Raw genomic sequence first — 13,673 nt, 5'->3', positions numbered from 1 at the left:
TTCACGTTAACATACTAGAACCTTATCTGGCACATTTCTTGCTCTCCCATGTTTTTTCCTCTTTTCCCCCCACTGTTGTCGATATGAAAATAAGAAGGCAAGATCATTTTCATTTCTCTCAGCCAGCCATCTGTGTTCAGCTGTGTTATCTTGAAAAAAGAAAAAAAAAAACCAAAAAAACAAAAAAAAAAAAAAAAAAACCAAAAAAAAAAAAAAAAAAAGCATTCCAAAGAGCAGAAGACAGCCCCAGCGGGTGCACATACTGTGAACAAAGACCCATATTTACTATCTGTGATCTCTGAGTCTTACATCCCTTGTAGGCAATATGTTTGCTCAATAAATTTCCATCCTTTATTGTGGCCTGTAAATTTTAGAGACTAATTGCTACAGATTAAAGGCAAAGTTAATTTTATCTATCTGTCTTTGTTTTTATCAAGTGCTAATGCCATGGTCAGTACTCTCAGATGAATCCATTTCATGGATGCACAACAGGAAACAGGCTGAACTGCATCCTCCAAAGTACTTTGATTTTGTCCCAATTCCTCACCCAGCTGACACAAAACAAGCATTACCCTTTTCCAGGCACCTATCAGCAAATGAAGACCATTTTTTTCTACTCTTTACTGTTTTTTTTTTTTTTTTTTTTTTTTTTTTTTTTTTTTTTTAAGAATCCTCGGCTTTTCTGCCTTGCTCTGATTCTAGACCATGAACTGAAAAGATCCTGTTACTGATTCTGGAGCGGATTTTGCCACCTGGTTAGCAGGGGAAGAAAGAAACTTCCAGCTTCAGGAGACAGGGAAATAAAGACTTGGGGCTTGGTGTCCTTGTCCAGCTTTCCATTATGAATTTATGACCTTTGTCTATATTTTCCTTAATAATCTGACTGCCTAAAGAACCAGTTAGTAAATTCTGTGTTCCTCATATTTCACTGTTCCATTTGCCAACAGAAGCAAAAAGAGCCCCAAAGAATCCACAATTATGTAGATATAAATTATTCTCCAGGGATCTGTCTTTCTCTAAGGGCATGAAATCTCCAGGAAGAGGAGACCCAATCATTAGAGTCAGACTTACTAACAGCATTCTAGAAATAGAAAATGCTATGCGAAATACTTACCGTTTTCTGCTTCAGAATTTCATGAAGATTTGTTATGCTTTCTGTGATTGCACTTTTGTAAAGATTAAAATATAAACTGCTCTTTCATGTACAGGAATTTCTGTATGAATTTGTGAAAAAAAACCCCGAACACCAAAAAAACAAAAAGCTAAAAGCAGACAGCTGATCTCCAGAGACAAGAATTAAATGGTTACTTTTTCCTTTATGTAGAAATTGTCTGGGTGCTTAAGGAAAATGTATCCCTGATCCACAACTCAGGGATGTAAAGTTGTAAAGTCTGGCGGCATGTTCCACAAATTCATGGATTACTTAGGCAACACTGTACTGCAATTATGCAGTGTTCTGATGCTTTCAATGAAAGTAAATATAAGGAAAAGCAGAAATAAAACTCAACTGAATTGTGTGTTATAAAGCCCACCAAACTTCATATTCTGGAAAGAAATCATAAATTTTGACTTTGTTGAGTGTTTCAGTCCATGAGAGCTCTTGTTGACATATAGTAAGATATGAAACAGGTCAATTGAACAAATTTTCATATTTTGTTTGTTTTTTCCTTTTGAGAAAGGGAAATGGAAAGATCACAGCATCCTGAAGGCTAGTACAGACTAATCCTCATCAGTCCTGCTGGCAACTCCTTCAATTGCTTTGACACCCAGATCTGGGCCAACCAGGAACAGTATAAAGAAATCCAGGCAGGCAGACAGCTACAGTGCCATTCATCAGTCCTGGAAAAAACATTCCAGAGCTTGGAATCTGTGCTCCAGTGCTTGCCAAGCGCATTCCCAGAGTGGCCACACAGGCGTTGGCTTTCACAGCAGCGAAACAGAAGGAAAGCAGAAGACATCTGTGAGCCACAGTGTGAGCAGTGGGAAGCACACTGCCATGGTCCTGAGAATCAGAAAGGTAAAAGCTTTGAAAGTCGTGCATTGGGGTAAGGACAGTTAATTACAGGAAGCAAAGGCTGCACACACAAGCAAAGCAAAATAAGGAATACCCTGCTTCCCATGACCAGGCTGGTGTTCAGCACCTCCAGCAGAGCAGGGTGCCACTGCACATCTCAGTGACTTGAAAGGACAAATGCCATCACTCCACATGTCCTCTGCTTCCTTCTTCCCCCATTTTTTTATACACTGAGCCTGATGCCATATGGTCTGGAATATCCCTTGGGTCATTCTGGGTCACCTGTCCTGGCTGTGTCCCCTTCCATGTACCCCCAATCCCCTCAACTGTGTGGCAGAAAGAATAACAGGAAAGGCCTTGGCTTTGTGCAAGCCCTGCTCAGCAATAGCAAAAACATCTCTGTATTATCAGCCCTGAGTTCAGCACAGGTCAAAAATACAGCCCCATAACAGCCCCTGGGAACAAAATTAACTCCACCTCAGCCAAAACCAATACAGAGGTGCAGAGTAGAAACTGTGGAAATGGCCGCCTTGTTGATCCTCACTGGTTCCTGTCAGTGCCCAGCAGCAGGGCAAGGGCAGGGGCAGTGCCCACGCTGCCCCTCACAAGAACTGGTCTGCAGGAAAAAAAAGAGCACAGCAGGAACAGCCAAACCTGAGCACAGCTCAGTGAACCTTTATTACTGAAATTCACAGATCTCACCCCAGCCAGAAAGCTCTGCTGCTGCCCTGCAGCACCAGCCAGGCACAGGGATGCTGCATGGGGGGCACTCACTGCTGCCAGATGATTTTCAGGTTCAGGGGCAGCTCTGCAGCCGTGAGTTCATCGATCTTGGTGCTGTCCCTCACAGGGGTGCGGTAGAAGCCCAGCACGTCCGCAGCGCAGCGCATGCGGTGCAGCTGCGAGTTGGGGACGGCATGTCCCAGCTCTGTGGCCAGCCGGGCCAGCAGGCGGTGCTTCAGCCTCTTCTCCTGCAGGGGAGCCTGCTGCCAGTCCTCGGGAACAGAGGGCCCAAAGACCTCCCTGACGTGGGACTCGAGGCAGCTCTGCAGGTTTTCGGGCGGAATGTAGCTCCGGCGGCAGGGCGGGGAGTGCATCAGGCTGGGCTCGCTCCTCTCCTCCTTCTCAAGAACTGCTCCGTCTGCTTCCACTTCTCTTTCCTCCTTCCTACTGGCACCAGAACACATTCTCAGCCTCTGGCTACTCAAGACAGAATCAGAGCATTTTTGTATTCGTGGTGTTTTAAACCACTCAATCCAGACATTCTACACATCCCATGGACTCATCAGGTCTATTGGCCAGAAGTGCACAGGCCTTCCCCAAGTGCTGCTCCGCGCACAGGCCACTTCTGCAGACCAATCACCCACCCACCTTCTATCATGGCTCTGAGTGAAAACAGCATTTTAACAAGATTAGTTACTTATTTTCTGTTACAGCTCCGTTTTCTAATTTGCTGTGAATAAAAAGCATATCAGAAAATAACCACAACTACAGAAGAAAATCACTGTCCATATGTAAAAAAAAAAAATCAGTACTAGTTTCTAAGTAAAAAATTCTGATTTCTCATATGCCCCAATATAACCCATGCGTGGTTTCACGCAAAATGTTACAGAGGAACTGTTTTTCATTCCCGCGAAATCTCTCACTTCCCACTACTAACAAAAGCAGTAACAACTCTAAAGGCTCCAGCCCTGCAGCACTGCCCCCCCACCAGCAGTGCACCTCGGTGGGCTCTGCTTGCCCAGAGAACCTGTGGAGTCTCCTTCCCTAAGGACATTCCAAAGCCATAGACAAACCCTGAGGGCTTTGCTCAGGCGGTGCCGGGCTAAATGACCTCCACAGACCCACGGCCCGGTGCAGGCCCAGCATGCGGACAAGGCCCGAAGCCACCCCCGGAAGCCACCCTGTGCCCTGCGGGTACCTGCGGCCACCCCACAGCGCCCTGAGCCCCGCAGGGCCGAGCCCCGGCCTCTGCCGCGCCGCCACCCGCAGCGCCCGCACCGCCGCCATGCTGGAAGCGCGCCGGGCGCCTTCCGCGGCCACCGCGAGTGACGCATTTCTGCCGCGCCCCGCACAGCCTCATGGGAAATGTAGTCCGTCCCCTCAAGCCAGCCCCCTCCCTGGGAAACGGAATGTGTGGAAATTTCTTTAGGAAAAGGCGTTCTTTGCTGTTTGGTCTTTGTGCGCTTTCAGGCCTAATCAACAAGCAGGGAGATTCAATCAAGCTGACAACAAGCTGTAAGTGATGCCCGGGTGTTGAAATTTTGCAGAACCACAGAATATGCTGAATTGTAAGGGACCCATCAGGACTATTGAGTTCCACTCCTGGCCGGCACAGCACCATTCCCAAAAGTCACACCATGTGCCTGAAGGTATCGTCCAAATGCTTCTTGAGCTCTATCAGGAGCTGGTGCCATTTCGGTGACTTCCTACGTGTTACACTGCTTTTCCTCACCGGAAAATCTAGCATGGAAACATACTTTCCAGATGGTATATGGAAAAGCAAAACATGATGCTACAGTATCAGGCTAAATGAAGGAGCAAGTTCTGATGTCCTGTAACAAAATGTGCATGTGAAAATCATGGTTGTCAGACCAAAGGCCCACATTGGGGTGCACAGCTGCAAGACAATTTCCCCAAAATTCCACATACCCACCCATATTGCAATGACATGCAAACTTCTCTGTTGTGATGCCTGAAAGAGAGGCTGGAAATAAAAGCACATAGACCTGTGTCTATAGAGCAGGTATTTGTTTATTGCAGTACTGGAGGTGAGGGGGATTTCTCCTAACTCACTCGCCTGTGTCAAGTACTGTGGTATATTTGTATAGTAACTATTGCTTAGTGTTACTGTGTCATTAAAACATCATCGTATACATGCCAGAACTAATTGACACAGCGTGATCTCAGGGTTCTAAATAGTTGTTTTGCACTGTGCTTGCACCTCCCCAGTTACGGGGTCATTTCAGCTTTGTCTTTGGAGCATGCACAGTTATGCTGTTCCTTGGTCTGTCTGGTCTTAACTGGCCTAAATTCTTTGTTTTGTGGCTAATTGACTTTGCACTTGCCAATTTTTCATTAGTACTATACTTATCTGTCTCTGAAACTATCCATGGGGTGAGGTTTTTTCCTTTTTTTTTTTGTCCATTCAGTATTAAGCAACTAGTTAACCATACACTAGCCATTACATGGTATAAAAAGTTATTTATATCCGGTTATATAGATATAAAAGTTATGACTCAGGTTATATAGGTATAAAAAGCTGCGATTCATGTTATATAGGTTTCAGGTGATATAGATATATAAAAAGTCATGATTTAGGTTATATTGATAGCAGGTCATACAGATATATCAAGTTATATGGGTATCTTATAACTCAAGCTAAATAAGCACCTTGTAACTTTGATCTAAGTCATATAGGCATCAGTTGCTTAGCAGAATTTTTTAGTGAAAAATACTGATGCTGTATAAATGGTGTATCAGCATTGCAGTTTATATGAATCCACACTACAATCATTCACCAACTCTAGGCCTATAGGTTTGATTATTTGCTTTAATTTCTTCCTCCCCATCCTGCAGGCCAGTACTCCTGGAGGGAAGTATAGCACAAGGACTGCTGGGCAAGCGTCATACCCTCAGCAACATCACCCTCTGCAACCTTGGACATTGGCATGTTTTTAGCAGAGAGACCCAGTGTTTGCCTGCAGAATGATGTCATTTCTCCATTTGTTTGGCTGCTGCAGTGACCCTTTGGCCTTGACAAGGACAGATGAGACCCTGATTTCTCTCTCCACAACACTGTCTTTCTCCTTGAGCCTCTCTTGTGCAGCTGCATGCCAAGGTCAGTGCTTGTAGGAAACCTGAGGAGCCTGCCAGGCTGCCAGTCAGCAGAGAAACCTCTGAAGGACCTGACAGTGCAGTCCAGTCAAAGGCTTTGTGCTTCTGCTCCTCTGTTTTCCTCCATGCTGCCCCTCCTGTGCTGGAATTCATAAAATTAGAGGGATTTTAGGAAATAGCTAAAAAAGAACAGGCCTCAGACTGAAGTTTTGTTAGCATTGCAAATACAGCAGAAAAGTTTCCCAAGCAGTAGAGCATACATGACAAATAACAATAGGCCTCTGTAGAATTGGCTTATGGATGGCAACAAGGTTATCTAATGTATATCTTTAGAAGGTTAGCATGAATAGAGCTCTGTTCTTTGTCTCTTATGAACCAGTCTTTGTTTTAACTACCATTACATGTGTTTTATAAGATTGGATAGAATGCTTGTCAATATGTGTTGTTCTATGTATGATCGGCTGAAATCTAGGCTGAGATGGTTTTATGCTATGCTGTAATGCTCCACCTTCTTGGCATTCCCTGTGGATCAGCAGGCTGTTAACATCCTGTCTCCATTGTCTAACAATGTCCTGAGACTGATGTGCTGAAAATAGAAAAAAAGCTCTTGTGATCTGGATTGTCCAGTGTTGTCCATATCTGGACGTAGTTGCCGCGGTCAATGGTTTCCTTGGTAAGCGTGGGCTCCTGATTCCCCGCACTCCTGATCCGTGGGTTTTTTTGATGAAGGAAGCTGTGGCACATGACATGGGCATAAAGCCTTCCCTGCTTTACAGTGTTTGCTTTACATTCCATTTCTCCCATCCTAGCAGAGAGACAAACCCCATGGTGCATTAAAGTTTTTCCACCACAACAGAAGCATCTAATATAGATTAAAAATATTTTAAATTAAATATCTTATCTAAGACCCTCTTGAGACAAAGAAGGTGCTGTAATGGTGGTCTTCTTCCTCAAAGTCAGAGTCAGTTTGAGTCCTTTTTTTCCTGCTTTGGTTAGAAGCTGATGTAGGAAGGAAGTTCTTGGAAGTGTTTTATTCTTGATGTCATCTGCAATATGACCTCATGGGCTATTAGAGAAAATCTGTGGGAGTCTTCTTGAAAAAAATCAGTGTCAGACATTTAGACATTTTAAATAATCCCCTGCAGCCCACCTTGCATTCTTAACCCTTCAGAAGTACATAAATGTATTTCCAGATGGATAATAGCCGGTGTGTGCCTTTCCAGGCCTTCCAACCCTTCAATCCAGCACTCCAAGCACAGGATTACAGGTTCTCACAGAATATTTGAGAACACAGAGGTAAAAAGATGAATGGATATGATCTTTTTCACTTAGTTTAGGAATGGGAGTCTTTTCAAGTCAGAAAATGGAATGAAGAATCATAGTAGATGATGTCACTGTTAGTATGCAGACCCATCACACTGACCATACTGTGCAGAAATAACAGTGATATTAAAATTACACTGGAAAAGAGTACATACTTCCATGACACATAATCATACTTTGGGGGTACTTGTGCCTCTAAAAAATATCTTACAGTGGTTTTGTGTGTCCTTAAACAATCAAAGGAATAAACTTGCATCATGAGGGGAACACAGTGCACTTATTACATTCAACCAAACAACTAACCCAACATTTTGTTTTAAAAAAAGCAAAAAGGTAAACACTTGGCTTCTATGAAGGGAAGCATTTAATTAATTATTATCTCTTTATCTGAGCAGTACATGATCCCTCCAAAAAAAGCACAATTAGGTGCTGCATGTTAATATTTGCATTAAGTTTGCAAAACACAAACCACAGTAGATGTCTGAACTGGACAAACTTGCTGAAAGGACCATTTGTAGATGTGGTTTCTGTCCATAACACTGGACACCAAGGCAGAAATTCAAAGAGAAGATAGGCACAGCTGCCCAGAGGCTTAGAAACAGAACAATTAAATGTAACTCTTCATCAACATTTAAAAATCACTGTTGTTCCTAGCTTCCATGTTGGTTCTGCCAACATGGCATTTCTAGCTTGCCATGAAGAACAAAGTCATGGGAGGGGACACTGATGTTGTTGATCCTTAGCCTGTAGGTACATGGATAAACTGGCTGATGGGGTGGATTCTCTCAAAGTTGTCAGGACAGATCATCAGTGGAAATGAAGTTACTCCAGAATGGAGGCATGCAGTGAAGAAGCACAGACCATGGAGTACCTAATTCTCCATGCATTTTTGGCAGGTTTGTGTTTTACTGAAGATTATTCAGAGCCACATGTTAGGCCCTGCCATCTGCTGAATTCATATGCAATGTCTGTAAAGCTGTCGTGAAAATACACAAAATGAAACTCTGACTTTGGGAGAGAAACTGCCAATGCCTTTGTAACTACAATTGTCTCTCACAGAAAATTACCTTTCCTTATTTTGTGAAATATGTACCCTCTGTATACAAAAGTAAGCCAAGGTTAAATCCAGCACTCAGAGCTTGATTTTACCTCAGGTCCCTGTTAAAATGCCTCAATTTTGATTGGAGAAGGGCCTGAGAAATCTGGTCTAGTAAGACCTGCTTTGAGTGGGGTTGGATCAAAATTATAAAATCTGTGCCATTGAATGAACACGGGAGTATCCTTCTTTGTCAAATATGGTAAGGAAAGATGGATCTGCCAATCAGGAAAACAAACAGTGGGACATAGAAAGAAGAGACTATTAATAGAGTTTTTATAGAAAGGTTGTTTATTTTGTAGAAAGTTTTCTTGTAAATAACTTCATTTTTAAAAAATTTGGCCTGCATCCAGACCAAATTGCTGCTGAAATACCCAATCTGGTGATTCACAGCTCCTCAACACAGGAAGGAAGGCTTTTCTCTCTTCAAATTCAGTGCCTTCTGACTACGACATTGATGCCTACTGGAGTCCGAAAATCTTCTTGGGCTTCTGATCTAGTACAGACCTGTCAGTTTATGCCCTGTGTTCTGCCTGCGTCATGCTTACGTTGGACATGCTTTGGAAACAAATGTAGTTTTTGTTTAAGTTAATAACTCCCCCTGAACTATCTTGGACAGTAAAGCCTTGGGTCCTGCTGATGGCCCATCAAGAAAGACTCCTCTTGTGCAAGCAGCAGCTGTTGCATTGAAGAAGTCTCTGAACTATTGGGAACGAACCAATACCCAAGCAAATCCATACTGTTTGTTTCAAAATAGTCACTAAGCTTGTTTTAAAGTGAAAGAAATGAAGCTCTTAAGGCCACATTTCAGGGAGTAAATACCACGCTTTGAGCTTCTGTAGTCTGAGATGGGGCAGCTCAGCTCTGCTCCTCTCACAGAAAAAAGAGGGAAAAGGCTTTTGGGGTTTGAATACTGCATTTTTAGCCTGAACTGCAGAACAAAATCCAACAGGAATCCAACAGGAATTAAGAATTCACCGTAGCCTCACATTCTTTGTTCTGAGTGTGACATGCACTTCTCTGACTTCTAATTTCTAGTAAAACATGCAGCACAGAAAAGAGAAAGAAGACTCAATCTGCTTCTGGGAGATTGGAAGGCAGCCGCAGGAGCCCTTTCCTGGGATGCTCCATTGGCAGGGTGGGCACTGTGCAAGTACCTGAGTAACTCAGAACAGCTTCCTGAGGCTCAGCAAAGCAGCACCTCTGTTGTGAAGGTGAGTTGTGTACTTTAGGAAATTGTCCCAGAAGGACATAAAGAATTTCTTAACCTGCTTCTTGCACAAAGGGGTTTGTTCTCACCTGGTTTATCTGAAACTCTCACACTGGAAAGTTCAAGCCCTGGGCCCTCTGCACATTGTTTGGTCTCGCAGTCAAATTCTGTCACCTCTTATGCCATGAAAATTGTCTTCTGGTTTAGAAGGGATGCCTCAAATTTATGTTCCTAATTTTCAGCTACGAGGCTTAGTGAAATTATTGACCTCTCCTGGACTTTTGAAATGTCAAATTAAGTACTACTGGACAAACAGGAAAATAACTTTGAGACAAATGGATAAATCATTTCCTCACAAGATAACATTTATTATCTGGATACAGCTTCTTGCTTGCTTGCTTGCTTGCTTTCCCCTCTTCCTTTTTGCATTGTCTGTCCCGTTTCTTGCTGTGAGATTTTCTTTGTAAGAATGAATATGAATGGAAAGAACAGAGCACTGTCCTGGATTTTTACAGTACAAGGACATTAAAGAGAGAAAAGCAAGCTCTGAAACATTCATAGCTGAAGATCCAGAAACCGGTTGTATCAGCAGGTACTTGGTGGAATAAATACACAGTGACACTCAAATCCTGACACCCAAACCCTACAAATCTCTTCACTGGCCGTGAAGCCAGAGGAGAGATTTGCCCACCTGCCACCGTGTGACTACCCTGGCATCTCCGGGGCTTCCAGTGGCTGGGAACAAAATGTGGTTTTGCCTGTGCCATTTTCCTGGTGTCTTTTGCCAGGAGGCCTAAAGGCCGGGCCTTTGGAATGGCATGGAACCCACAAGCAGTTTTTACTCCCTCTAATTTCCAAAGATATTCTGAAAGTATCCAGCTGATTAGTGGAGAGCAAAGCACTGCTGTGATGCTGTTTCTCAGATAACCTGCTCTGTGCCTTTGTGCTGTGTAACTGGTGCCCACCGTGCTGATACAGGGAGGGTTGCCATTTTCTTTGGTTTCATCTCTCACGAGCTTTAGGTATTTCTCACCTACAATCAGACTTGTTAAGAGCTTAAGGCATAAGTCACCTGGGAGAGAGCTGGGACAAGAAAATTCAAAGCAGACCCCATCCATTACCAAAAAGAAAAAACCAAACAACCCCCATTGATTAAATTCAACAAAAATATTTTCTTGGTTCATTCCAAAGCAAGGAATATGGTTTTTAAAATTGTTCAACCAGATGCCACCTCAAAATGAATTTGATTCAAAACTAACTAAAGCCAAAGTAGGCTATTCATCAGATACACCCAATTTTTGCCTTTTTTTATTCAGTATGAGATCTCCTGTCTGTTGCAAGGTTTTCTATTTAACTGTGCCCACAGCCCTGGTGCAAAGTACCTCTCCCAGATGCCTAACAACCAGGAGACTGGTCACTGTCAGAGTGACAGCCCCTTGATGTGCTGTGCTATTGTTGCTTGCTCTTGTGAACAGCTGTCTTTGTTTCCCACCATCATTTTGCTTTCTGCCAGGAGTAGTGAATGAACCACTCCAGCTGAGCTGTGAATTACAGCTCCAGAATGAACAAGGATCCTGCACAACAGCACCTGACTGAATCTTTCCTTTGCCTCTGTGCTGATGGAAAGTCAAGGTAAATTCATGTTGAATGTATAAGTTCACTCAATGGCTGACAAGACCTCTTTTAATGGATACAGAACAATGAGTGATGACCCTGACCAACACAGTAAACATTGTGTAGAATGTGTGTTGTGTATCAATGAAAATGTGCCTTTGGAGCCCATCTGTGTGACATCAGTGGCTCTGATTCTGTTTTCCTATCCCTACTCTCAGAGGTGACCTTTAATGAAGCAGCAGAGGTTTTGTTTTTAAAAGCCTCTGGTTGAAGTAAAAGAAGTGGGAATGGTGAAGGCACAGATAGGGAGACAGTAACTTCAAAACTTTGAAGTATCTAGGCAGAATTTGTGGGAAAGTTCCGGCAACGACTTCTGCTTTTGATGGGTCTGCTCAAAACCACAGCTTTGAAACGGAGACAGGTCACAGATAAGACCTTAGTAAGGACAGGGAAATAAGGCCTTCCCCTCATCAGTAGCTTAAATTTGAAACATTCACTTTGTCCAACATTGCTGCTGCCCTAAGGTGAGGATTTTTGTAACCACTGTCCAGGAAGAGTAGGCAGGAAAGCTGTGCATGTTGGTGTGAGAGCTTTTCTTTTGGAATGGCTAAGGAGAGTAAGCTGGAATCCTTCACTTCCCTCCCAGGTGCTGCATGGTGATGCATTAATTCCAAGATCATATTAAATAGGGTCTCCATAAACAAAAGCTGATTTTTTAAGAAAACTTGTACTTTTAGAGAGAGTTATTTTTGTCCATGTGAAGACAAGCAGCACAGACTCTGAGTTTGCACCTGTCCCTCTGCCCCATGGTGAGTGCGCTGGGTGTTGTTGTGCAGCAAGGCAGGAGCAGCTTACAGCAGGGTCGCTGTTCAGTCGGAGGCTGGAGTACATCCTCACGTGCTGCACCAGGTTGGGCTCCACCATGAAAACGTTCTCACCCTGCCCTGCAGCAGTGAGTAGAGGGCGATGTCCTTGGCAAAGCCCTGTGGCAGTGCAGCCCCCACAGGTATCCCAAGGCCCGGCGGGCGGAGGCAGTGGGGAAGAGCATGGCGGGCATGCAGCACTCACTGGCCAGTGCCACGTTGTAGACCATGGGGTGCAGGCGGCGCAGCTCCAGCCCGTAGTGCTGCCCCACCAGCTCCGACAGTGTCATGCTGTACAGGGTGAAGAATGCCACCAGGCACCAGCCGGGGCCCGCCCGCCCCACAGCCCGGCAGTACACGCAGCTCAGCACCGGCCCCAGGAACATGCCCAGGCCCAGTCCCTCCAGGATCCTCATGGGCTCAGGGTTGATGAAGTGCTGGAGCCTCTCAGGACAGTACAGCTTGAAGTAGAGAGTGTCTCTGAGGTAGGGCTTGGAGAACTGGGCCAAGAAGAGGTGCTGCAAGACAGAAAATATCTCCTCCTCTGGCACGGCATCATCTTCCATGAAGAGGATGTACTCTGGGCTGTACATCAACAGTGATTGCTCCAGGCAGAAAATGTAGTCCTGCTTCTCCTTCTCAAACTGGTTCAGGCCGGGGTCAGGATTCTCTCCCGTTCTGTCATGACTGACCGTAGGAAAGAGGCTGCTCAGCAGCTGGGGTCCACCTCCATGTTACTGAGGAGCATGCGGTGGCTCTGGCAATGCGCCCCACATTTCTGGAGGAGGCAGTGGAAATGGGAGGCCACTTGCAAGATGTAGTGGAAAACATTCTGCCTCTGCACAGTGATAATGGTGGTCAGCAGCAAGGGCTGGAAGGTGTCACTGCCAGAGGCCTTGGAGGCATTTGGCATCTGCATCTTCTCAAAGTAATGGAGAGCATCCTGGCCCTCCAGCTGGTTCTGTTCCAGGAACTCCTGGCTCATGGGGTTCAGGTGCCAGCACCGCAGGTGGCAGATCAAAGGTGCCAGCACACCAAAAGTCACCACAGTCAGGGTGAGGAGATGAATGAAAGGGCTGGACCAATGGCACCACTTCCCACAGAGCTGCCAGGCTCGGTGGAACATAACTACTGCAGAAAGAGAGCACTCCTGCACTGCTCATGCCCTCAATCCTTTACCTCCAATGCATCCTTCTCCCTGGACTGCAGGATACCACTGGAGCCATTGCTGCCAAACCTGCACAGGTTGTCCAAGGCTAGAAAGGAAGAAAAAGCATGGTTAGTGAAATAGGAACTGACAGAGAAAATAGAAAGCAGGGGACTAGTCTCTGGGTAAGCTAAAATACAAGGCCCCTGTGGAATCCTGTATGGTGGAGGCATCACAGAATAGTCCTGGGACATTGAGGACAGATGAGCCAAAATTAATTTCCGGCAATAGACCCCTAAGGCTTTTTTAGCACATCGGAACTCTGATCTAACCAAGCTCAAAAGGACTTAGTGTGTTTGTTACTGTGCTTCAAACATGTAACAACAGGCAAGGTGGATGCAGGGTGTGTGGAAATCCCTTTCTGTTAAAGGTTAGGTACCCCTCTCTGGTGACAGTGACATAATAATGTTTAGATCACAGCCACAAAGCAAAGCCAGAATTCTTGTATCTTAGTCTAGCACATATAGGAGAGACAAACTTTTACCTCTTTGGAGACATACATGCTTCCC

At 44.7% G+C, this 13,673-nt stretch overlaps 2 protein-coding genes across 3 annotated transcripts; both read right to left on the bottom strand.

Moving 5' to 3' along the window:
- Positions 1 to 2,694: 2,694 nt before the first annotated feature.
- On the bottom strand, positions 2,695 to 4,049 carry LOC131571457 (large ribosomal subunit protein mL50-like). Of its 2 annotated transcripts, none has more exons than XM_058824174.1 (2): positions 3,936 to 4,049; positions 2,695 to 3,214 (listed from the first exon to the last, which is right to left on the bottom strand). In XM_058824174.1, the coding sequence occupies exons 1-2, from the start codon at positions 4,022 to 4,024 to the stop codon at positions 2,785 to 2,787; spliced, it is 519 nt and encodes a 172-aa protein (XP_058680157.1). In that variant the 5' UTR covers positions 4,025 to 4,049; the 3' UTR covers positions 2,695 to 2,784. The 2 variants fall into 2 exon arrangements, with proteins under 2 accessions (XP_058680157.1, XP_058680158.1); XM_058824175.1 differs by having other exon boundaries at positions 2,695 to 3,184; positions 3,936 to 4,024.
- Positions 4,050 to 4,542: 493 nt separating this feature from the next.
- On the bottom strand, positions 4,543 to 13,083 carry LOC131571687 (post-GPI attachment to proteins factor 4-like). The gene is given in 5 exon segments (XM_058824469.1): positions 4,543 to 4,569; positions 11,950 to 12,038; positions 12,041 to 12,079; positions 12,082 to 12,684; positions 12,687 to 13,083. Coding segments are annotated over 5 exon segments (1,155 nt in total).
- Between the last annotated feature and the right edge of the window lie 590 nt (positions 13,084 to 13,673).

The sequence above is a fragment of the Ammospiza caudacuta genome, chromosome Z (assembly GCF_027887145.1).
Source record: "Ammospiza caudacuta isolate bAmmCau1 chromosome Z, bAmmCau1.pri, whole genome shotgun sequence".
Lineage (NCBI taxonomy): Eukaryota > Metazoa > Chordata > Aves > Passeriformes > Passerellidae > Ammospiza > Ammospiza caudacuta.
This window is presented reverse-complemented; position numbering and strand designations above follow the sequence as displayed.